This window comes from Nilaparvata lugens, chromosome 11 (genome assembly GCF_014356525.2).
Source record: "Nilaparvata lugens isolate BPH chromosome 11, ASM1435652v1, whole genome shotgun sequence".
NCBI classification, from domain to species: domain Eukaryota; kingdom Metazoa; phylum Arthropoda; class Insecta; order Hemiptera; family Delphacidae; genus Nilaparvata; species Nilaparvata lugens.
In genome coordinates, this window is record NC_052514.1 from 24842110 (window position 1) to 24867035 (window position 24926).

Genomic DNA, 24926 nt, shown 5'->3' on the forward strand with positions numbered 1-24926 from the left:
TGAGTAGAATCTCAATTACCAGAGTCATTTAGCAATTAGGATGACACAAATTACTATTTCTTACCAATTTAACACGTCGAGTACGGCTGCGAATTTCAAGCTTGACCGCTTGTGCTTTACAGTACTTTAGTCTCCGTAGCTGTCTGTCCCATAGGTGTTGTTATCCTTGTCTATCATTCGACTAAGCAGATAGCGCTATCCTTTTCTAGCTCCACAATGTAAATCGTATTTTAACAACACAGAAGTAAGATTAATAAATAGCAAAATAATTGATCTCAATAATGAGAATTATCATTCAATCATTGAAAAATATTCTCACTTGATGAATAAAACAGAATTGATTATTTTAAACAAGAATAAACAGTTAATATTTTATCAGATATAGCCTACCGGTATCAGCTATCCTCTATAGAAGGCAGTGGCAATAAGGCAGAGGATCGACAATGCTGTTCTCCTATCTTTCTCCACTGCTATTATAACGTGTAAGTTACCTCAATATATAGTAGCGTGTTCTGTGATGCAATGTGTCGAGAGTTGAGTTCGATTTTACTTCTTCTTACGTTCTGTTTATTTTCTGTGAATTTCCAAAAATCAATTCGTCGTTTACCGTACGGTATTGAATTGTGTGCTCGTCTTGAGATCCACTTGAAAGTAGAGTGCAGGCAGCCAAGATGAGATCTCTTCGAAGAACTAGGGGTTGTGCCAGGAGAGATCATTTCAGGAATGAAGATATTATAAAAAAGAATTGAATATCTACAGCATGAATGAAAGAGTTGCGGAGAATCGACATAAATGGAGGGAACATGTGCGAAGAATGTCAAGCTGAGAGAATTCCATTAAAAATTTATAATTATTAGCCTGTAGGCAAAATATATGTTGGAAGACCACGCAATGGGTGGCAATAATAGAAAACTTTGCAATATTGTAGGTTCATTCAAATTTTATTAGAAGATGTGAGTCGGAACAGGCAATAGCCTAAAATGAAGAAGAAGACGAAGAAGAAGAAGAAGAAGAAGAAGAAGAAGGAGAAGTAGTAGTAGTAGTAGTAGTAGTAGTAGTAGTAGTGTGCTCTTCTCTGTAATGGAACAATTTTTCCACTTTAGTTTCTAGAAGTTCATCCTTTTCCTTTTAAACAAAATAAGGGTTCTTCTCACAGTGGATAAATGAATTTGATCAGTACAGATATGTAAAAACGATTTACTGCTACTACAATAATAGAAGCAATAAGTATCTACAGACGAGAAATATTATTATAAAGTTGTGAGTTGTAGAGGTGGAAATGACCAAAAGAAAAAATAAGGAAAGAATGCAGCTGATGTTAGTACTGGAGAAGTAGCCAGGATGAAATTATAATAGGCCTGTATACAAATATATAATTGTTAACTTTTAAAGATATAAATATGCATACTTTATTGAAATATATTCATAATAATATGGAAAATAAATGGAGAAGTAATAACAGAACATCATGTATATGTATTTATTTGCCACATGGCAATAAAATCTTGAACGGTCCATGGGTGGCTACAGGGGTGCCCAGCCCCCCCCCCCCCAGCAAGGGCAATGGCGCATGCCCCCCCCCAATCCAAGTGTAATGCCCCCCCCAATCCAAGTGAAATGCCCCCCCCAGAGTATCCCAATTCCCAACCCTTTAGTTTTTAACATTAGTCAGTGCTCAGTGTAAGACAATAAAATTCACATCTTACATTCTAATCTTCCAAAGGACATTATTCACCTTTGTTTTTGTGGGGAACTCTTCCTGTTTTCATAATATATAAAAATATACCATTGTTTCTCATCTCTTTAAAATAGAAATAGAACAGAATAATAAAATTTAAAATGGAAATAAAGTATCTTTTTGATATTATTTGAGACTAGCAGTATACCCGTTCTTGTTCGGGAGGACTAAAAAGTACTACATACATCAGGAAAAACTACATGACAAATATTTAATAGGATATTAAAAGATAAGTAAGGGAGGCTTTGCTTTTTAAAATTTAAAATATTAGTACATTTAATGTAAAGGTTACTTATAAAAAGTTGAATAATAATATCATTGATATTCTTTATTGCGAAAGAATATTGCATAGCAATTTGGTGAACATTCATACAAATTTGGAATGATTTTATTCATACAATATATAATGTCGGCAAGTTTAGGTATTCTAAATCCTATATTATTAAACGAGCAATTTCTGTTTAGATGTTTAAATGTTTATATGTTTGTATTTCACCGGATCTCGAAAACGGCTCTAACGATTCTCACGAAAATCAGAAAATAGTAGGTTTATAATATAAAAATTCGATTGCACTAGTTCTCACCCCTGGGGAAACTCGCTGAAGGACATTGAAAGAATTTATTCATCCTTGGAAAAACAGCTGATAATTTCGTCGTCTGTTGATGATGGAAGTGAGTGAGCGAGTGCATGTGTTTGGGACTGAAACAAAATTATGACTCAGCTGTTAAACTTTTGTACCTAATTCAATCGGTACTTAGTGGCAGTTGTACAAAAGCCGGTTAAATTTTAATCCTGATTAATTCCAGTAGAACCAATCAGATAAGCTATCTTTTTGAGATGGTCTTCTGTGATTTGGTTCACGTGAAATTAATCAGGATTAAAATTTATCATTCTTTTGTGAGAGAAATTTTTGCATTCCTCTGCAAATTAATTTCAATGCACTGTGATTAGATAGAACCTTTCTGTATGAACTATGAATATTTATTATAATTCGTTCGTAATAATTTTTATATGCTTTTGTAGTTTTGTAGGTACTCCAGAGCGGAGCTAGGTGCCCCGATATTTATCATAAATTGGAACAGGTTGTCACTGATGTTGTGTTGTTGGTAGTATTTACTTTTTAACATTACAGGAGTAAATAACACAAGTCGAACAAAATGTATCTTTAAATGGTTTGGTGTTTGGAATGAAGATATCATCTGAACAAATACATTTTGTAAATTCTATCTATTAATAACAAAAATCGGGGCACCGAGCTTTGCTCGTTATTCATTCATTGATAAACAGAACTCAATTCATTGAAATGATTGGGAAAGGACAAGCAATGATCTGATAATCAACAATTATTTATAAAATACGTTGTTATATAGGAAAGAGAATATTTTCACCAAGAAGTGTTAGAAAAACCTTTACAGCAGAAACAAAGAGGAACATTGACTGACATTGAATAGTATTGTTCCTATCCAGTTCATTAATAAGTCTAATGAATAGGCTACAGTCTATTTAAATTCATTGATTCAATAGAAACTAGTGAATTCTGCCAAGTGCTTAGCAAATCTTCTGTTCTTAGTCCCTATAGTTGATCTGTAGTGATTCCGATGATAGTAGACTGAACCAGTGATTGTCGTGAGTGGAAACCGCATTTTAAACCAGAACTAAACTGTTCAGACCAATGATTCCAGTCAGCGGATTGTCAGCCATCAGCCGCGGTGTCCGCTAGTGTTTCTACAATAGAAAAATCACCTGAGTCATCAAAATTGTTGCCTGTGAGAGACATGAGTTGCTCGGAGGTGGTGTACCAGGCCTACTACCCCTACCTCTACCAGAGACCTTCCACATCAGCTGCAAGTGCAGCAGCTCAGAGCAGAGCCGCTGCAGCTGCTCACTTTCCTGCATTTCCTCACAACTATGACAGGGTGAGTGGAATCTCAATTACCAGGGTCAATTAGCAATTAGGATGAGACAAATTACTATTTCTTACCAATTTAACACGTCGAGTACGGCTGCGAATTTCAAGCTTGACCGCTTGTGCTTTACAGTACTTTAGTCTCCGTAGCTGTCTGTCCCACTAGGTTACACTTTCCGTTTAGGTCCCTTGACAATATTGTCATCTTTTAGTGTCTATAGTGATTTCCACGCTTTATTGGCAGAATTTGATGAACATAGGTGTTGTTATCCTTGTCTATCATTCGACTAAGCCGATAGCGCTATCCTTTTCTAGCTCTACAATGTAAATCGTATTTTAACAACACAGAAGTAAAATTAATAAATAGGTAGCAAAATAATTGACAAGAATGTCAATAAAAATAATTTTAAACAAGAATGAACAGTTAATATTTTATCAGATATAGCCTACCGGTATCAGCTATCCTCTATAGAAGGCAGTGGCAATAAGGCAGAGGATCGACAATGCTGTTCTCCTATCTTTCTGCACTGCCATTATAATGTGTAAGTTACCTGAATATATAGTAGCGTGTTCTGTGATGCAATGTGTCGAGAGTTGAGTTCGATTTTACTTCTTCTTACGTTCTGTGTATTTTCTGTGAATTTCCAAAAATCAATTCGTCGTTTACCGTACGGTATTGAATTGTGTGCTCTTCTTGAGAGTCTTCGGAGTTGTGTGCTCGTCTTGAGATCCACTTGAAAGTAGAGTTCAGGCAGCCAAGATGAGATCTCTTCGAAGAACTCTAAGGGGTGTGTCAGGAGAGATCATTTCAGGAATGAAGATATTATAGAAAAGAATTGAATATCTACAGCATGAATGAAAGAGTTGCGGAGAATCGACATCAATGGAGGGAACATGTGCGAAGAATGTCAGCTGAGAGAATTCCATAAAAAATGTATAATTGCCTGTAGGCAAAATATATGTTGGAAGACCATGCAATGGGTGGCAATAATAAAAAACTTTGCAATATTGTAGGTTCATTCGAATTTTATTAGACAGATGGTGTGAGTCCGAACAGGCAATAACCTAAAATGAAGAAGAAGAAGAAGAAGTAGTAGTGTGCTCTTCTCTGTAATAGAACAATTTTTTCACTTTAGTTTCTAGAAGTTCATCCTTTTCCTTTTAAACAAAATAAGGGTTCTTCTCACAGTGGATAAATGAATTTGATCAGTAGTGATTCTCATTAATGAAAGGTTAAGTATCTTTATAATCTTAAATCTATCATGTTGTATTTACTATGTTGTCTTTGAGAGGTCTAACAACTTGTCACCAAGCATTCACTCAGATGCGGATCCAGTGGTGTGCTTGAAAAACTACAGTTACTTCTGTTATCTTAACTATTACTAAACAGTATCCAACAGTTACTAAACTATTATTATTGCAGAAATAATGTTATTAACATATATTCCGGCACCAGCTATCGTCTAGGCTATAAAAAGCAGTGGTAAGACAGAGAATTGGTAACGCTGTTCTATCGTTTTCCACTGCCATTATAACGTGGACCTCACTATAGTGAATATCAATAATTTCGAGTCAAGAACGCTAGGACCATTTACAGTAAGAATGTATCCACTCAAATTCTTCATAGCCCGCTCTCCAGCGTTTTTGAAGCACTGGAGGCTTGGGGAAATATTGAAATTTACGTTCTTCCACCTTCATTATGAGTCATTAGAAGCCATAATTTATTACAGTACAGATATGTAAAAACGAAATACTGCTACTACAATAATATAAACAATACGTTTCTACAGACGAGAAATATATTATAAGAGTTGCGAGTTGTAGAGGTGGAGATGTCGGGAATGAAGAAAAAATAAAGAAAGAATGCAGCTGATGTTAGTACTGGAGAAGTAGCCAGGATGAAATTATAATATATACAAATATATAAATATACATACTCTATTGAAATATACGTCATTTGAAAAATAAATGGAGAAGTAATAACAGAAAATGATGTATTTGCCACATGGCAATAAAAATTCCTTGAGCAGGCCATGGGTGGCTATTATCTAGTTAATTATGCCTATTCATTATTCTTGAACAAATACAGACACTATCTAGCAGCTTGATTTTGAGAAACTATCTACTAAACTATCAATCATCAAAACCATTCTCATCACAATATAACATTCACCATCTACTCCTGAGAAAGGTAGACTTTATCAATATTGAACCACAGAAAAAGCAAATAAACGCAAATCAAATAAACAAAGCCAATTCGCGCCTTATCTGTTATCTGTGATTGAATCTAGAACGGAAATTGCCTAGAAATCAGCTATAGCAGATGAAGAGAGTTTGATCAACCGAAACCAATGCATAAAAACTATTTAGGAACGTGGTATATTCACACGTAGCATAGCAGTCAATTGAATGTAATCAGCACTCTCATTATAATCCTTTTATTTTTTTCTAATGTGCAGCCTACTCTTTCACTCACTCTATTTACTCATAATTGATGGTTGCCTACTATAGGGTACTTATGATTATAGTAACTCACAAGTTACTATGTAATTCAAGTATAATGTACTCTAAATCGAACTTGGTTATTGATATACATTTTCAATACCCAACTTGAATTTTGTCTATGCCTTGGCTGTATAAGATGATGATTTTTCCAATTTACTGATTTTATTTCCGAAATTTTGTCAAGGTGATAGATGAAGCAAGCATCTTCTTATAAAGTTCTATCGACTTCTGCTAATCGAGAATTAAGCACTAATGATTTAAGAAGTAAATGATTAACAAGCAAATTCAATACCGTGACATGATCATACCGTCACTTGAATCAGAATGGAATTTGGTCTGTTAATAGCGTCAGCCGACCATATAATAAGAACAACAATAAAATACCTCACTTCGTATTGTAAGTAAATATTGTCCTAAGAATAATTGATCAGTGCTTAATTTGTAAATTTTGAGGTGCCGGAACTCTGGCTGGCCCGACGACAGGGGGTTTGGAATACCCCCCAGGAGAAGGGGGTCTGGGGGACCTCCCCCGGAAAAATTCTCTAAATTTAGCCTTAAAACCCGGTTTCAAACGTGAAACAAATACAGATTTGATCAAATTAAATGGTAAAGGATAATACTTTAAATTGCCAGAACCTTAAGAAGGGAGAGAAATGAGAATGAAAACTAGCGTAAAAGATAAACTGTAATATTTTTATTTATGTCTACGATATTATTACAAAACTTGTTGTTGACAAAACTGTCAAAATTCAAGACAGAGAATGGAAATAGTAAAAGTAGGCCTAGTTTGTTTTTGGAAGTAACAGTTTTAAACAAATATTTCCCACAGCACAATACTGTCTTTATTGTAAGTTTGCTCACTTCGACTTTTCGAATTTGTGTCGAGAGCAGAGTGGTGTCCTCTTGCTAGCCAAGACCTGACGTGACGTTCAGGTTAGTATCTTGCCACTGGAGGTTCCAGGAGGCGGATGCGCAGAAGATCACAGACCGTGTTTATGTAAAGATGTAAAGGGAAGATCGAAGGGGCGTCATAATTAAGTTCATTGCTGAGAAGCCTCGTTCACACTCAGCACTAGACACTGAAATACTATTTATTACAGAAAGTAGCTTTCTGAACATGGGAGGTTCCTCAAGAATGGACGAGTTCTCCCCGGACGGTCATATTTACTCATTTACATGCGTGTGGACGCGAATTTTGATATTTTTAGCTGCAACTACGTTACGTTCCGGTACGTTCCGGTCGCCCTTGGAGGTACCGGAACGCCGTTCCGGTGCGTTCCGGCACAAATTAAGCTGTGGAATTGATACACTACCTACTGTGAATCTTGTCAATTCCATTTCTTATTCATGTATAGCCTATTCTAATGCGATTCATGATGTTGCGAGAGTTGAAAATGTGAATGACGAAGCCACAAAACCTGGTCGGGCCATCCTTTGCTCAAAAAAGAAGTCGAGTTGACAATACATAACAATTTTTCATCATTGTGGAGTTCCACAATATCAACATACAATAAATTCCACGAATAAGTTGAAAATATTTTATATCTTGTCTTATCTCCACTCTACTTTCTAATCTTGACATATAGCACTGTACTATGATCCTTAGACGTTCCTTACATCATTTTATTTATTTATTTATTCATGGAGACAACAGTAAAAGACCCATTTTGCCTCCTTCACAGTATACAATATTTCCAACATAATACAATTTTCAATAAAAAGAAGATAAAAAATATGAGAAAATAATAAATTATAAAAATAGCTAATTATAAAATTATGAGAATGAAAAAATATATATAAGACGAAAAATAGAAGAAATATACAGTCGTATATTAAATAATAAGAATACAGTAACTGAATTCAATATGAAAAAATGCTAATGAAAAATCTTAAATGAGAATCTAATCCAAGTTGATGAGCTTCAAGATATTCATAAAATAGAATGGAATACCTATGAGAGATGAAGTACTGTATGTGATTCTTAAGTATGAAGTGACCTATGAATACTTGTATCATGTATCCATTGAACTGTATCCATGAAGAACTCATGGATAGATTTAACTCATAGATTGAACTCATCTCTTGGAGTTGCCATTCTTCGGCTAAATAATCTCAAGTGCTAAACATCATATTGTATAATATCCATATACTGTATTTTACTGCTTGTTATCATACTCATGTATAACTTTGAATGATAGAAGATTTGGTTTCGGAGTAGTGTGGTAGTGATTAATAGAAGAGTAGACCTATAAAAAGGAGACGTCATAATAGAATAGTAGATAAGAATAATAAACAGTGAGGAGAACTAAGAAGTTAGGTGTAAGATAATGGAAAAGGAGGGGAAGATAAGACAGAACGGAACAATAGGACGAGAGAACAATTAATCTTTTCTCAGATCTTTTTCAATGTTAATGATTGGTCCATAACATTACCTCACTACTGTGAAGTTGGTACCTATTAGCATTTTAATGCTCCTAGCATATGTACAATGGTGGTGGAGTGAATAATATCAGTGTGTGCAAGTCCAGTCCAAAGAACAAAATGGCCATTTACAATGATGAGGTGGAACTATCGTGCAATCTCTAATTTGAGGAAGTGATCAAAGAAACAAACGACAGCATGTTCAAGAGAATGGATCATTTTGATAACGTGAGAATAATCAACGGATGCATTTGAAGATTTTTCAATTATTTTAAAATAGCTCAATGTTAATAAATGAGCTTAAACAGGCTGGATGGAGGCTTGAGACACAATTCATAATAAATATACAATTATTATTTAACGAAACTCCTAAATAAATGCTGTAAATCACCCCGAAGACTTCTGCTACTGCAGACATTGACAACAGGGTTAACAGCTAAATGGGATTTCGATGAGAACTACTATCCAAAAATTAGTTGCCAGCCCGGGAATCGAACCCGGTACCTCCCAATTGCTAGTCAGGAATGCTTACCCTTAGTCAGTTTGGTGTAAGGGTAAGCATTCCTGACTAGCAATTGGGAGGTACCGGGTTCGATTCCCGGGCTGGCAACTAATTTTTGGATAGTAGTTCTCATCGAATTTCCATTTAGCTGTTAACCCGGTTGTCAATGTCTGCAGTAGCAGAAGTCTTCGGGGTGATTTACAGCATTTATTTAGGATTTTCGTTAAATAATAATTATATATCAATTAGCATATGAATAAAGCATTCTCTATTTAATTCCATCTGTATAATTATATACCTTTACAAAGTCAAGCTATAATTCCAAAAACTGATAATTTTTGGTTCCTCTGGAAAATGTATCAATATTTTAAAAACTCAAGCATTTGAATTCAGACTAAATGAACATTGCGTTTATCGTTTCAAAATTACTGAACTTATCAGTTTTACAAACGAACACAGAATGAAATACACTTATAGCCAAACGTACTCAGCTGCAGACATTAGACGTATGCAGACGACGGAGAGAAAAAAATGACTCGTTCGAATGCAGACGTGGATAGACAAATGGTAATAGACGGACGTCTGAGTGCGTTGCAACATTCGAACACCTGGGAGGATTTTTTTCTCCGTCTGCCTGCGTCCGCCTCCATGAATGATGTTTTTCAAAAAAATTATGTAGTCTATAAAAAGAATAGATAATATAATCCATGTCTAATGTATATATAGTAATTTTTTGTCAAATAAAAGTCCAGACGGAATTAATTGCAATTGGCGGCTGTAGAGCTAATAATTTCATCAGATATTTTTTAGAATAGTATAGTAAGCTACCAATATCCTCACCATATACACTTTTCACTTGGCTTAATCTTCTCTTCCATATTTCACTTTGCCTTTTCTACTTTCCACAAGATATTTAATTATTTATTCATCCTGAAAAGCTCAGATTAGAGTACTATAGTTCAGTCGCAGACTATGACATAGTAGATACTCGTATTATAATGCACTACACTATTACAGCTATTTTGAGTCTGAGAAAGCTATTAAGTATGAAGATTCATCACCGTATTCTTGAAAAGGTTATTTGAAGAGCATCTGTTGAGCTTCATTAGATATTCCTCTTGTTACAACCCGGCTTTGAGAAAACCACATGAGGGTATGATTTTATGAAGGTTATTGCAGTTCTCTAGCTCTCAACATAATGTGATGACATTTTGATTGGTCCAATTTCAGCATGTTATAGACGGCCACTTATTCCCTAGAAAGACTTTGTTTTTGATACGTCATTATAAAACTCAATAGTTTTGGAGAAACTTTCGAGATCTATTTTTCTCTTAAAATTAACTTAATTATGTTTGGATGAGATGTTTGACTTGATTCACTACATCTCAAACGATAATTCTATAAAACAATAGTGCTCAATTGACCAACAATAATTCTTCAATATTGTAATAGTTTCACTTTCATTGTAACTTCAACACAAGCATGGTAACTGAACAGCATGGTAGTTATCATGATCAATGTCATCCTCTCATCTCTTTAGTCAGATAGGTTGTGAATATTTGGATCTACGTAATTATTATTCTGAACGCCGATTTTGAGTCATTAATCATCAGATATCCATAAATCCATTTCATTTTTTTCTTTTTAACTTGCCATAATCGACTTCTATCAATTCCATTCATAATAAAGATCATCCTGAATATTCAATCATCTTGAAGGAACTAATTTTTATTTTTTTTAGTTGTGTTATGTATTCTAGTAAGTAAGTATTCATCAATCTTAATAACTGTACATAGTAATTAACTATTTAATTGGAGCGGGAAAAGTTTCCATATTTCCTTCATTTTCTCATTCTCCCGCTTTTGGAGCGGGATATGTTACCATATATTCTTAATATTGATTAACTTGTTAGTTCGATAATCTCTCCTAAAGACCAAGGAAACAGTGAATTTGCAAAGCTTGGAAGGAGTAAAGCAACAAGAAGTTTTCCTCTTACAAAGGCTTTGCAGGTGACAACTTTGTGTATTGTATTTGAAAAGAATCGGTTCTGAATGGTAATAGCCTTACATTAGCATTAGCATTGCAGCTTTTTTCGGCTACCCTAAGCCGCTCTCCACACCTTGTCTGAATTGCCGTTTTTTCTCTTATCTCATCTTCTTTTTTCATCGCACAATTCTATTCCTTTTATCTTATTCGCAATATTAGAATAGAAAGAACGGAAATGACCGTTTCCGTTTTGATGTTGAGATGGAATTTGCGAAGAAAAAGAATGGATAACTTTATTCGAGTGTTCGGATTAAGATAAAAATTAAGTTGTGGAGGTGGAGAGATAAATTAGGAATACGGAACAAAAATAATAGGAAAACAATGAGACGAAAAAGTGAGAACTGCTTCCTGTCCGAGGGTAAATGAAAAGTGTTCTTGGATTCTTGCTGTTGGTTTATGGTTGACTATTGACTTGTTGACAGAATTACTGTGATTTGACAACCATATTGTTCAATGAGTGTTCATAAAATAGAGGCATTGTTTGATGATTATAGAGATAATAGTAATAATAGAAAAAGCATAGATTATATTGTATTAACGGTGTGAAATGAAGGAGAGGAGAATATGTAGTAACATAGGCTAATGAGGACCTGAGAAATAGAGGATTAACAATGAGAGTAAATACAAATTAATTACCTCAAATATTAATTCAGTATATTGTTTATTTAGTATAGGCCTATTTCTGTTTATTGTTCTTGAAGATAGCATATTTTGAAAAATATATTTTTGAACTAGAGGTTTAATGAAAATTCAATGAGAATTATTCAATTTGAACAATATTTCAAATAACGCCTGGCACTAACCATTAAGCAATAAGATTGGCCAAATTCACTTGACAATAATTGATAAAACCCAAGAAGGTTCTTTTTAGTCTAATTTCGAAGACTATGATTTCGTTGAGTATCCATATAAAAGTAGAACAACATTTTTTCATAAATAATGGAATAGAGTTGAATTCATGGTTGGCAATCAAATAATTAGGAGATTAACGTACAGTGTTCCACATTATATTATGTGTTTCATAGGTACTCAACTAATAACTTCATCTCTTCAACAAAGTCCTCCGAGATCTCTTTTTTATGAATTAATCAACTTTAAATTTCACAGAAGAGAACTGTATATTACTTAATTTAAGAGATTCAATACTTCCATGTTTTTAAATACCCTATTGCTTCAATTTCAATTTCAATTTCAATTTATTAAAAACACACAAAACAAGACAAAACAAAATTACAAAGATTTACGAAACAAATAAAACACAATAAAATGTTACAAATATAAAAAACCATGGGCTTAGTGTTTGGGTGTGTTGGAGAAGAGAAAAAAGAGAGGAAGATACCTAGCCAACTATGGTTTCCCATGTAATAGGCAGGCAAAGAAGAGAAGAGAAGTAATGAGGAAAAAAGGAAGGGAGAAATGGGGGGAAGGAAGAAAACAGAGGAATAGGTACTCAAAATAAAGGTAAGCGAGTCCACTGAAAAATGAAAAAACTAATGAAAAAAAAAAAATAAATAAAATAAAAATGCTGGAGCAGAAATCTCGAGTCATATATCTAAATGGAAGAAGAAATTACTGTATGTCCAGTTTTTTATATCCAGTTTAATTTTTCCGCTGACCTTATTGTCCATGAGAAAGTGATTCGGAATGAGGTTTATTATTTTAGTACCTATGTAAATTAATTGCCTCCTTATACATTCAATATTAGTGTTATAGGTTACATATTTGTTAGCAGTGGCCCTTAGATTATAATAATTAAGAGTAGAGTTTATTGTGAGAGGAAAATCGGATCTATATTTTATTAAGTACTCAATTACGGTTTTTATGTATAATTGACGTATAGTCATGACCTCAAAATCACTAAAAACCATATCCGTTGGATAGAGCCTGGGTTTGTTTAATATAGTTTTAATTATCAGTTTTTGTGCTACAAATAATTCAGCAATATGACAGTTGAAACAGCCTCCCCAAACAACTATGCCATACTGCAGAATTGACTTGACAAGAGCATGATACATCATTTTCAGGTGGTTCTTATTAAGAATTCTGTTAACTTGGTAAAATTTAAAGGATAAATATCTAATTTTTCTACATATGTATTTAATATGAACATCCCATTTAAGGTTTTCATCAATTATAATTCCCACAACTTAATTATGTTAATTATGCTATATTTTAAAGCTATGTGATGATATATGATATGGTGAAGAATTATTTGCAGATTTGCTGCTTCAATTTTTCAGATCAATTCCAATTTCCAATAGCATTCCAATTACAAGAGTGTTTGTAAAAATGTTTGCTTATGATTGATTGGACGAAATATTCAAAGATGGCGTAGCCTACTGTGCTGTGATTGGCCGTCTGCTGTCACGTGCCAAACCCCGTTTTCGAATAATGAACATTGGTCACAGATCTGAACAATTAACGTCAACAGTGAACTTCAATGTCTAAAAGAGTAGTCTATCGTTTTTAAGAAGTTTGAATTTTCCTGCAGTTTTCCAAAATGGTATAAAAGCACTGTTATGGTAGTATAAAAGCACTGTTGAAAAAACATAACATACCGGTTGCACAACAGCTGGTTAAATTTCAACCGTGATCAATTCCACGAGAACCAATTAGAGAAGCCGTCTTTTCAATAACGCCTTCTCTGATTGGTTCTTGTGAAATTAATCACAGTTAAAATTCAACCGGCTGTTGAGCAGCCGGGCCAATATCTTTTCTGTCAAAACCAAGTAAAGTTATATGCTCTCCCCGTTTCGTTGGAAACTCAGTTAGTCAATACGGTGAGAAGATAATTAGTCTAGAGACAGAATATATAAATAGACACCGAAGACAAAAATACAGAGAAGAGAAAATAAAGGCGGTTAGAGAAAGAGATGGGGAAGGTGGGTAAAGTTTTAATGAAAAGATCAAAAGGGAAAGGTTAACAAGGGCAGAGAAGGAGGAAAAAGGAAGAATTTGGCATTCTACCTGCGCTTCCGTTGACTTGTACAACGCCTTTGACTGGGGAAATCCACTACAAAGCACAGCGGACCTGTGAGATATCCCTGTGGAACTTCACCCTCGTCTCCAACATAATTCCAGTAGCAGCTCTCTCCATTAGCTACAATGTCTGGAATGCCAAAAAGAGCTTCCTATTGCTGTACCTTTGCTTAAGTTCAACCCTGTGGTGAGACAAGGATAGTGTATCTGCCGGAGCACACGCTCTTGCTCTCATCCCACAAAAACCCGCTCTCTTTTATCATTTCAACTCAGGAATATTGTAATAAACGACGGGGAAACTGGCTTTGTTCTGGATTAAATTTCTGTGAATCAGACGTTGTACCGCAAAAACAAAACGGAACTTTACAAACAAAACTTCCCATCTCTAACAATGGCGATTTTCATATTTTGTGGGGAAGTACGATTGTTGTTTGGTGGTTCACTCTCTTTGACTCCGCAGTTATGTCCGTATTTCCTTTTGAGGCTAATGCTGTGCTTTTCTAGCCCAAGGATGGTGATTTCGTTATCAAGTGCTTTTTAATTCTTCCTTTATCTTCAGTTGTCTCTCAATATCAATCTGTTTCTTTTTCGCAAATAACAAAACTCATGTATTCCAGGAGCAATCACTAAACACAGAGATAATTACAGCACAATTTCAAATTCATTTTATAAATCCTAAACAATTCCTTTGCTGAGACTGGTCACACCATATTTTCATAAGATCCATTTTTATGCGTGAGTAATGAGAGAATGATCATGAGAGAGAGAAAGTACCTACATTTCTTGATAGTCAAACTACTGGATAAAAAGGAAGTTATTCTGAAACTCATAACTGTCGGTTAGTAGAGGTGGCAACAATTAGTCACTCTTCAATGGGATTATCAAGAGCACATCAATAAGAGTAAATTAACTATACATAAAGCAGATTAGTTATTCTATAATGTGATGAGTTGAACGAATCTAGTTCCGTTACTCAATGGTTGAAGATACACAAAATTAAAAAAAGTATACGACAAACATTTAGTCCCTGAATAGATGCAATAACTAATACTTTTATACAGTAACATTGAGTACAATATACTCACTAGAAAGTTGGAGAAACTGTATTAACATTCTAAAATAATGCTATTGAATTTTGTGAAATTATGAAGAACATAAATTATGGTGTATAGAAGATTTATTCTCTTGTCAATAATATTCATCAATCAATCTCCATCTGACGATATATTTCTGTGGAATTGTTCCAAACAATGATTGAAATGTTCAATTCTGTCTCACATCTATTAGAATACAATAAATTGTAAACTGTTCTGAGATCAGAGGCAGCAGGACTTGTCGCCTTCAATCCCAAAGTCTTTCTCTCCTGCACCGACCAGACTCTTGGTCAGCTCTCGACTTCGAAATAATGAAATACTGTACAAGCCGCATCACTCTCCTATTACGGAACTTGACTTCTTTCTTATTCAGTTCAGTTGACATCATCGCTTCAGTTCAGTCTTCAGGTCTTACAACTTACTTTTTACTCTTTTCTTTTTCCTTCTTCTCGTCTCTTTCTCTTTCATACTCTTTCTTAGACAGGTACAGTATCTGTAAATCCCTTGAAATGTTCGTAAAACTTTTGACTCTCCCGATATTTTCATCATCTCATCCTGCAATAGGTTCAACAAAACATGGACTGAGTCTTGACATGTAAATGGAGATTATCATCTAAACTCACCTCTACAATGAATTATTATTACTCTGATTTTTAAAACCTTTGACTACTATAAATTTTGTTTCCCATACAATGAATTTTTTTTCTGGCCTATTCAAATATATGATTTTGTCTCATCTTTATTCCACTCTTTACAATCATTGAACTTTCTACTGTTTCTACTGTTCACAATTCCCTACTGATCCTCTCATTATCTGTCGAATATCTTCTTACTAATTTTCTCCTCTCTTTTATTGCCACTGATCTTCGTATTTTTCATCAAATTATCTCTTCTCATTTCTTATTCAACTTATGTTTTCCTCCCCCTGTACCTCATCCTTCCTCTTCATCCAGTGATTGCTCCTCTTTCTCCTTCACCTCCACCACCTCTTCTCTTCTTCCTCCTTTTCCTCCTCCTCCTTCTTCTTCTTCTCTTAATCATCATAATTCCCTGATGCACCTATCTTCTTCAATTCTTCTGCATTTTCCTGCCTTCTCTTGTCAATTCTGTCTTCTCTCTTACTTCTTTTGTCTTCTTATCCTCCTTCCATCTTCTTCCTTCTTTCTTGCTTCCTCCTGAGACGTGTGTCTCAGCTATGACTTTCTTCTTCTCCTTCTTCTCAATTTTTCTTCTATCTTCTTCTTCTCTTCCTATCTTTTTCTGCCCAGCTTTTCTCATCTTCTAGAAATTACTAAGAGAAATCATTTTTCTACTGCTCTTTCTCTCTGGACACATCACTTCTCTCTACGTTTCTCTCTTATCACTTATTTTACCTTTTTCTCATCTATCACTAATTCTTTTACCCTTTCTTCCTCACTTATTACTTGTTTTTGTCTTTCTCCCTATTGACCACTTTTCTCACTCTCTCTCATCCTGTTATCTATCTACTTACACTCACTTTCTTTCCTCTCACTCTCTATGCCTTTTCTTTCAGACTTCTTCCCTCTCCTCCGTCCACTTCATCTTCACTCTATTCTTCTTTATTGCTATATTCCTTTTTCTCTCTATCCTTCTCTATTGCTATAATTATTCCTTCTTCTCTCTCTCTCATATCTTTTCTCTCAATATCTCACTTACTCACCCTTTCTCACTTTCTCTAACGTCTCTTCTCTCTCGTACACTCACCCTTTTCACATTTCTCTCTCACTCTCATACACTCTCTCATATCTCTTTCAATCAATCGATTTCAGTGCTGTCCCCACCAAGTTATCAATCCATCCATCTCTTGCACTCTGCACTGACAGATGGCAAGCGTACTGTTCAAATGTATAGGTATCGACATTCAACAATCGACGGCAGTCGTCTGTCCTCGTCAAAATTCGACTGCAGCTTTGGCAGTTTGGCAGTCAGCTCACCGTTCAAAAGCGGCCCAAATTCGTCAATTCATGGACATATTGACAACGCGGTAACTGGCCATTGCTTTGCATTAGGCAATAAATCTTTTCATCATCAGCATGTTGAAGTTATGAGCGAGTAGTGTGTAGGTACATTAAACTAGTGTATCAGCCCATGAATTAAGTTTGTAGGAATACAGAAATTCGTTATTGATGCATGAGTGATTATAGATACTAAATTCAGATTTCATACACTATTATACTATTTTCAAACTATTGGAATTAAGAAGATGGTTTATGGGTTTTCCGAGCTTTGTGAATTGTTCTACCACTACCACTTTTTTTCACAAAATTCTTGAGGAAATTAAACTAATGAGAGAAACCTTTTATCAAATGGTTGAGTGAGAAAATATGAACACAACAAACTTTACCATAGATTGGTCTCTTGGTTGGTTATTCTTCTATAGATTTGTTTCTTTCCTAGTTTGTGAAACTTTGAAAGTAGTTATCAAATCAAAATCTTAATTCGCTCAATATTTTAGCTAGCCGGTAACAGTATTCAGCTGGATATTGCGATAACTTTCTCGTGAATTGTTCAATACTATTGAAGGAAAAAGAAGTCTGAGAATTTTCTTGAAATATATTGAATTGGCTTCTCAGTTCCCACGGAATTCTCTATTTTGAGACTTTTCATAGAAGTCATCACAGATCGTGGAAGGATAACAATTTCCAATTTTCAACCTTACTTGTTTAAAAAAATGTGATAGGTTACTTCGGATCCCTAAATAGCTAGTTTTGATGATTAGAACTGTGGAACAATATGAGAATATTAAACATTTTTACCCGATTTTGGATATTTTGATTGTTACCCGAAATAAATTAGCTTGCACATTATGATACTTCATTAACAGTTTGTTATCAAAAAACATTGAAAAATCAATGCACATTGTCTGCAAAGTTTGGCATAACTTGAGGGGGCAGGAAAGGGTTTTATAGTGAGAAAGGGGGGTTTGAAGAGGGTTGACCTGCGCGATAGATATCAGTTAGTCACCACCACTCCATCAATCAATAAGTTAGTGGTGAGTGCAGAGTGCAGCCAGTCACAGTCCACAACCACAATACAAACAAGTATTCCATTCAATTAGTTTACATATGGAATGCCTGAACCACCACTCATTTTTACCTGTAATGTAGTCTGACGATAACTGTCTATATTATCCACGAGCTAGTAATTTTGAATGATTCTGTAATATTCATAATCCTACCCAGGAAAATCACAAGTATAGATTGTAAATTTGATGACGTATTTTCAATTTATTTTGAAAATTTAATGGTTCTGATCAGGAAAATCATGCTAAGTACTGTAGATGCAAAATTTCATGGAACATTTTCTATTTCGATTTTTTCAACTATTTTCTATGTTCTATTTCGTTTTTTACCCTTACGTTAAACTTGAATATTTGACACAGTATGTCATGGACTCCATTGAGGCTCTATTTTGGATGGGCTCCCAGTTAATTTTATAGCATTGAGACTCCATTGCGGATGAGGGATCCTGAAAATGGTATCATTGATCATTCGACAACCGTCTTATTTTATCATATTATATTAAACGAGCAATTTATATATTTGGCTATTTATATGCTTATATATTTATGTCCAACGGATCTCGAAAACGGCTCTTAAAGATTTTCACGAAATTTGAAACGTAGTAGGTTCATGATATAAAAATTCGATTGCACTAGGTCTCATCCCTGGGAAAACTCGCTGAAGGTCATGAAAGAATAATAATTATTATCCATCATTGGAAAAACAGATAATAATTTCGTCGTCTGTCGATAACAGAAGATGCGTGTGCCTGTGTAGGAGAGAGACAGAATTATGTTCAGCTGTGTAATCAATCAGCTTTTCTCACGAGAAATTTTATTTAGAAATTTTAATCGACTTGATCAAAATAATCTGATTTGTTGACATGACATGGTATATCATTCTAAATTAGAGTATATCATAATTTTCAAAGTTAATCATTATTTTACAGTTTTAAGTGATTAGTGAGTGTTATTTTGTTATTCAATTTTGATTCGTAAACTATCTAAATTAGAACTTTTCTGTTTTCAAATGTTTGGACTGAAAATTGGAATACTGAATTACATACATAAGGTTATGAAACTAAAGATTTTGGAGCTACAAAATACGTCAAGGATAAGCAAGGTTCTTTACTTACTGGAGACAAAGACATCTGTTCAAGATGGTATGAATATTACCAAAACTTGTTGAATGAGGGATTCCCAAGAGAGCCAGAAGTAGAGCAACCAAGGACAGAGGGACCTATAAATGAAATCACTGAAGCAGAGGTAAGGAGAGCTATCTCAAAAATGAAAAATCATAGAGCAACTGGACCAGATGATATACTGGCTGAGCTCTGGAAATTTCTCAGCTCGGATGGAGTTGTGTGGCTTACGAAGCTATTTAATAACATCTTGACAAATGGGGAAATGTCAATGGCATGGAGAGAAAGCACTTTAGTCCCTTTTTATAAGAATAAGGGTGATGAGAGAATGAGGAAACTTCCGTGGTATTAAACTTACTTCTCACACATTGAAGATATGGGAACGAATTATAAGCGAACGTCTTCAGAATGTAATAAACCTGACCGAAAATCAATTTGGCTCCACTGCAGGAAAAGGAACGACTGATGCAATCCACGCAATAAGGCTGTTGATGGAAAAAGCCCGAGAAAACAATCAAAATCTCTGGATGGTGTTTATAGACCTTGAAAAGGCCTTCGACCGTGTACCAAGGACATAAATATGGCAAGCCTTGCGATATCAAAACATTCCTGAAGTCTATATAAATCTCATCCGGGACATGTATGACAATGTACAAACTCGTGTTAGAAGTACAGCCGGTCTATCAAAGAGTTTTGGTGTAAAAGTAGGAGTTAGTCAAGGTAGTGCTCTCAGCCCAATTTTATTTAACATTACAATGAACTACCTTACTGAGAAGATTCAGAGACCCCTGCCATGGAACCTGTTGTATGCAGATGATGTAGCATTAATATCAGACAGCGTAAAAGAAATACAAGATACTCTGGAGCAGTGGTGAGGAGCTCTTGAACCAAATCGGCTGCACATTAGCAGGACCAAAACCGAGTATATGATGTGCAACTTCGACCCAGACACATTTGTTAGGACAAATCCAGATCTCAAACTAGATGGCATCATACTACCTAGAGTGAGCAAATTCAAATACCTAGAGTCAGTTATTTCAGTCGATGGCACAATAACAGCAGATATAGCACATAGAACAACATCTGCATGGAACAGATGGCGCGAGTTAACAGGTGTCCTTTGTGATCCAAGAATGCCCATTAGAACAAAAGGCAGGGTCTACAAAACATGCATACGACCGGTTTTACTTTATGGAGGTGAAACATGGGCTTCATTGAAAACGCATGAGCAAAAGCTTCATACTACGGAAATGCGCATGCTGCGGTGGTCAGGAGGAGTTACCCTTAAAGATAAAATCCATAATGAACATGTACGTGGCAGTTTTAAGGTAGCACCTTAAAGGTGCCAGCTGAGAAACTTAAAGAGTCCAGGCTGAGATGGTATGGTCATGTTATGCGAGGACCCGACGATCACGTGGTGAAAAAGTGCCTCTCCATGGCTACACAAACAAGAAAAAGAGGTAGGCCAAAAACTATCTGGATGACGAATGTCCAGAAGGACATGAAAAATTTGGATCTTTCTACAAACGATGCCTATAATCGAAAGGAATGGCGCCTCAGGATTGGTAAAGCCGACCCCGCATAACGGGAAGTGGTGAGGATAAAGAAGAAGAAGAAGAAGAAGAAGGACTGAAAATTGGACCTGAATTCAAGTGTATGGAACATAACCTACTTTTTGGACTATTTTTTTGTGTATAGATCAAAATTCGGGGAAGAAACAGTTCTGGGCTGTGCCTGTTAGTCCTTTCCCAATCATTTTTAAGAATTGTGTTCTGTTTATCAATAAATAAATAACGAGCGAAGCTCGGTGCCCCAAAATTTTATATTAATTAGAAGAGTAGCTGTGAGGCCAGTGCAAATTTTAGTATTCTTTAAAATCTACTTAAATGTCCCATAATATTGAGCAAACAATTTCTGTTTATATGTCTGTATGTTCAACGAATCTCAAAAACGGCTCTAACTATAATAAGATCCGACTCTAACTCTAAGAAACTCTAACTCTAAGAACTCTAAGAAACGGCTCTAACTATTCTCACGAAATTTTGTAACAAAGTAGGTTTATGATATAAACCTTCGATTGCACTCGGTCCCATCCCTGGGGAAACTCGTTGAACGACATCAAAAGGATAATTCATCCTTGGAAAAACAGCTGAGACTTTCGTCGTCTGTGGATAGTAAAAAAGTGATAGCGAGTGCATCTGTGGAAAATCAAAATATTCATATATTTATGGAGACAACAGGTTACCCCTAATGTGTCTCCTTCACAAATACAACAATACAAGATTATTATACAATGAAAAAACAATGAACAAAGTAACTTACAATTTCAATACTGTTAAAAGAAAAAAAACTATAGAAATACAAGAGAAGGAAAAAAAAAACAGATGTATACAGATGTAATATCTCAGGGATAACTCCCTGAAGGACATTAAAAGGATCAAAGGTTCAAAGGAAAACATCAAAGGATTCATCCTTGGAAGAAATTTCGTCGTCTGTCGATAATGGAAGTGAGTGAGCGAGTGCATGTGGTGGAGTGAGACAAATTATGCCTCAGCCGTTGAATTATTGCATTCAATCCGCTGCTCTCACGAGAAATATTATCCAGCAAGAAATTAATTGGCATGATCAACATTATGATCGCTGGAAGTGTTTTTTTATTATAAAATTTAATGAATAATAATAATCATCTCTATTGGTGTAGAATAGTACATACAAATATTGTAGCAAACATAGTATATCATTCTAATAAACTATATATAATATATTATAATTTCCTCTTTCGTTATAAATAATAATAATAGTAATAATAATTTCTCTGGATGTTGGACGACACATCCAGAGGAGTTTATTCATAAATTCATACGTTACATATTTTTTTCATACATTTTCAATGATATAACAATATTCAAGGTTTACAAAATGATACCTCACTATATAATATATGTGTCGAGGTTATCATCAAATTAATACTAATTTATGCTACAATAGATAATAGATAATAAGATAATACAAAAAATCTAAAACTATATCTATTACCCTAAGCATCACCTAGTACAAAGATACTGAACCGAAGTACTATTTTCTACCTATAAATTACCTTATTTAAAAAGAATACTACTTAAATCAAAATCCTACTTACTATTAGTTCCTCACTACTTTGTTTCCCAATACTGAATAACCAATGTCTAATTTTTCTTTTGAAGCTATTGAAATTTTCCTCTCCTTTGATTTCTAAAGGTATTCTATTAGATATTGTAGGCCCTAAATATCCTAGTGATCTTTGCCCAAATGCTGTATTCATTCTTGGTACTTCTTGATTGTAACGTTCTCTTATTCTAGTATTATGGCTATGATTTATGATATGGTTCCTATTTTGATGTTTTTTCATATGCCCTAATAACAACAATATATACAATTGCCTAACGGTGAGTACTCTATTTTCTATAAATAGTTCTATAGTTGGAAACCGGATTTCCCTGTTTCCCATTATTTTCAAAATGCGTTTTTGAGTTTTAAATAATGGATCTATAAAACTGAAGTTAGCTGCACCCCAAACTAACAGACCGTACCTTAAAAGAGATTCAACTATTAAGTATACAGTTTTTAACATTTCTTTGTCTATGATACGCCTTAATTGATAGAATTTGTATATAAGCTTCCTTATACAAGCTACCCCGTAGAGATTACGAAACTTCCTCCTATTAAATTAATTTTAGGCTTTTTTTGGCAGTTGTATAATTATGTTATGTGCTTATTCCATTTCAATGAATCATCTACTATTATTCCTAAATACTTTATATTGTCAGAGCGTTCTATTAGTGGGCAATTACAATTATTGTTACTATTTCTATCACAATTATGAAGCTTCATTGTTGTCATGTGTGGTTTTGTGCTATTTGTTGAAGAAAAATCTAAAAATTTTGTTTTTTCTGAATTTAATGACAATAAGTTATTTCTTAACTAACTAGTGATTTTTGTGAGTTCTATCTCTGCTGTTTGAAACACTTCTTCCCAGTTTTTTCCTTGAAAAAGAAGTGCTGTATTGTCAGCAAAGGCTATAAATCAACCTTGAATTTGAATGGAGCACAACTCATTTGCAAAGATCGAATACAAAATTGGTCCTAAAACTGTTCCTTGAGGTATTCCAAACTTCATGGAACCCTCTGCACTCAAATGGTTCTCAACCTCTGTTTTTTGCTGTCGATTGCTGAGGTAGGATCTGAACCATTCAAGTGGCACTCCTCTTATACCTATTGCCTCAAGCTTTTTTATTAATAAGTCATGGGAAACAGAGTCGAAGGCCTTTGCTAAATCTAAAAATACTGCTAGACATTTTTTCTTTTCCTCAAAATTGCTAGTTACAAATTTTAATAATTCTAGTACAGCTAATTCTGTACTTATACCTTTGCGGAAGCCAAATTGGTTAGGAGAAAGAATATTATTAATTTCTAAAAAGCTTATTAATCTTGATTTAACTAGTTTTCTAAAATTTTTGATACATTTCTAATCAGTGAAATAGGTCTATAATTACTAATAATTAGTTTATCGCCTGCTTTATGTATAGGTCTGAAATGTTCTATGCCTTTGTACTCCTGAGCGAAGCTCGGTCCCCCGATATTCATCTTTACACATAAATTACAGTTGAGCATTCATACTGTACTATTTTATACTAGCCATATTGTTCTTTTTTTCTTTGCTTTGTCGATCTTATCATTCCGTCATAAACTTGTTATCTGTTTCCTAACAGATCTTTGTTTTAAGAATGCTCAACTTTCAAGTTTATTCAACTAATCCACTTATTATTATTATTATTTTCACTATTTTTTCATCTAAAATATTGTTTTGTTTCATTTTTCTTTTACTGAGTATTGTTGTTAAATTATAATTTAGTATTGTATTGAAGGGTTAAGTGTAAAAGAGGGCCGACTGCGGCCTAACTGCGTCCTCCTAGGTCAAAAATAAAGGCAGTCATTCTATTCTATTCTATTTCTTTACGAAGTAAGAAACGACAATAAAGTAACTGAATGCTATCAAATCAAGTGAACTTTGGAAGCTTCTGAATCCAACTCTTATACTTCAAGCTTCTGCTAACTGTAACGCAGTTTCTGTGTGTAGTTTTAATGATTCAGCCATTTAGATTCCGAGCATTTTTCTATTCCATGTTCCGAATACCTAGCCGAGGTCTACAAACGCAATAATATTCCTCTCAACTACTGTTCTTCATTCCGACAAAATTTTTCAGATGCCTCGATTTAAGCTATAGGTTAATACTCTTTTCTACCCGACTGAACCGTATAAATACTACTTTACCATTTATTGTGCAAGTTAAGACTGAGAAAAGATAGCGTAAGTAACAGTAAGTATCTAGTTACTTGTATCTTCTGTTGTCTCTGGTTGATCGAACCAAATTTATTTAATTTACCTTTACTGGTGAACAGACAATGCGTATGATAGTTCAACTGAGCATTTTTCATAAAGGCGATTATGAACACCAGCGACTTTCAGCGAAATTAAAAAATCTTGAAACTTTAATATAACTAATAGTTTTTATTGATGTCCAGTAATGAAAA

The 24926-nt window shown here is 34.5% G+C and overlaps 1 protein-coding gene across 1 annotated transcript in view; it reads left to right on the top strand.

The window, feature by feature from the left end:
- The first annotated feature begins 3051 nt into the window (after positions 1 to 3051).
- LOC111051775 (protein vestigial) overlaps positions 3052 to 24926 on the top strand; it is a 77608-nt gene continuing 55733 nt past the window's right edge. Inside the window, exon 1 of the mRNA XM_039437965.1 lies at positions 3052 to 3655. Within this exon, the coding sequence (XP_039293899.1) occupies positions 3515 to 3655 (141 nt within the window). The 5' untranslated portion in view covers positions 3052 to 3514. The remainder of the gene's footprint in view (positions 3656 to 24926) is intronic.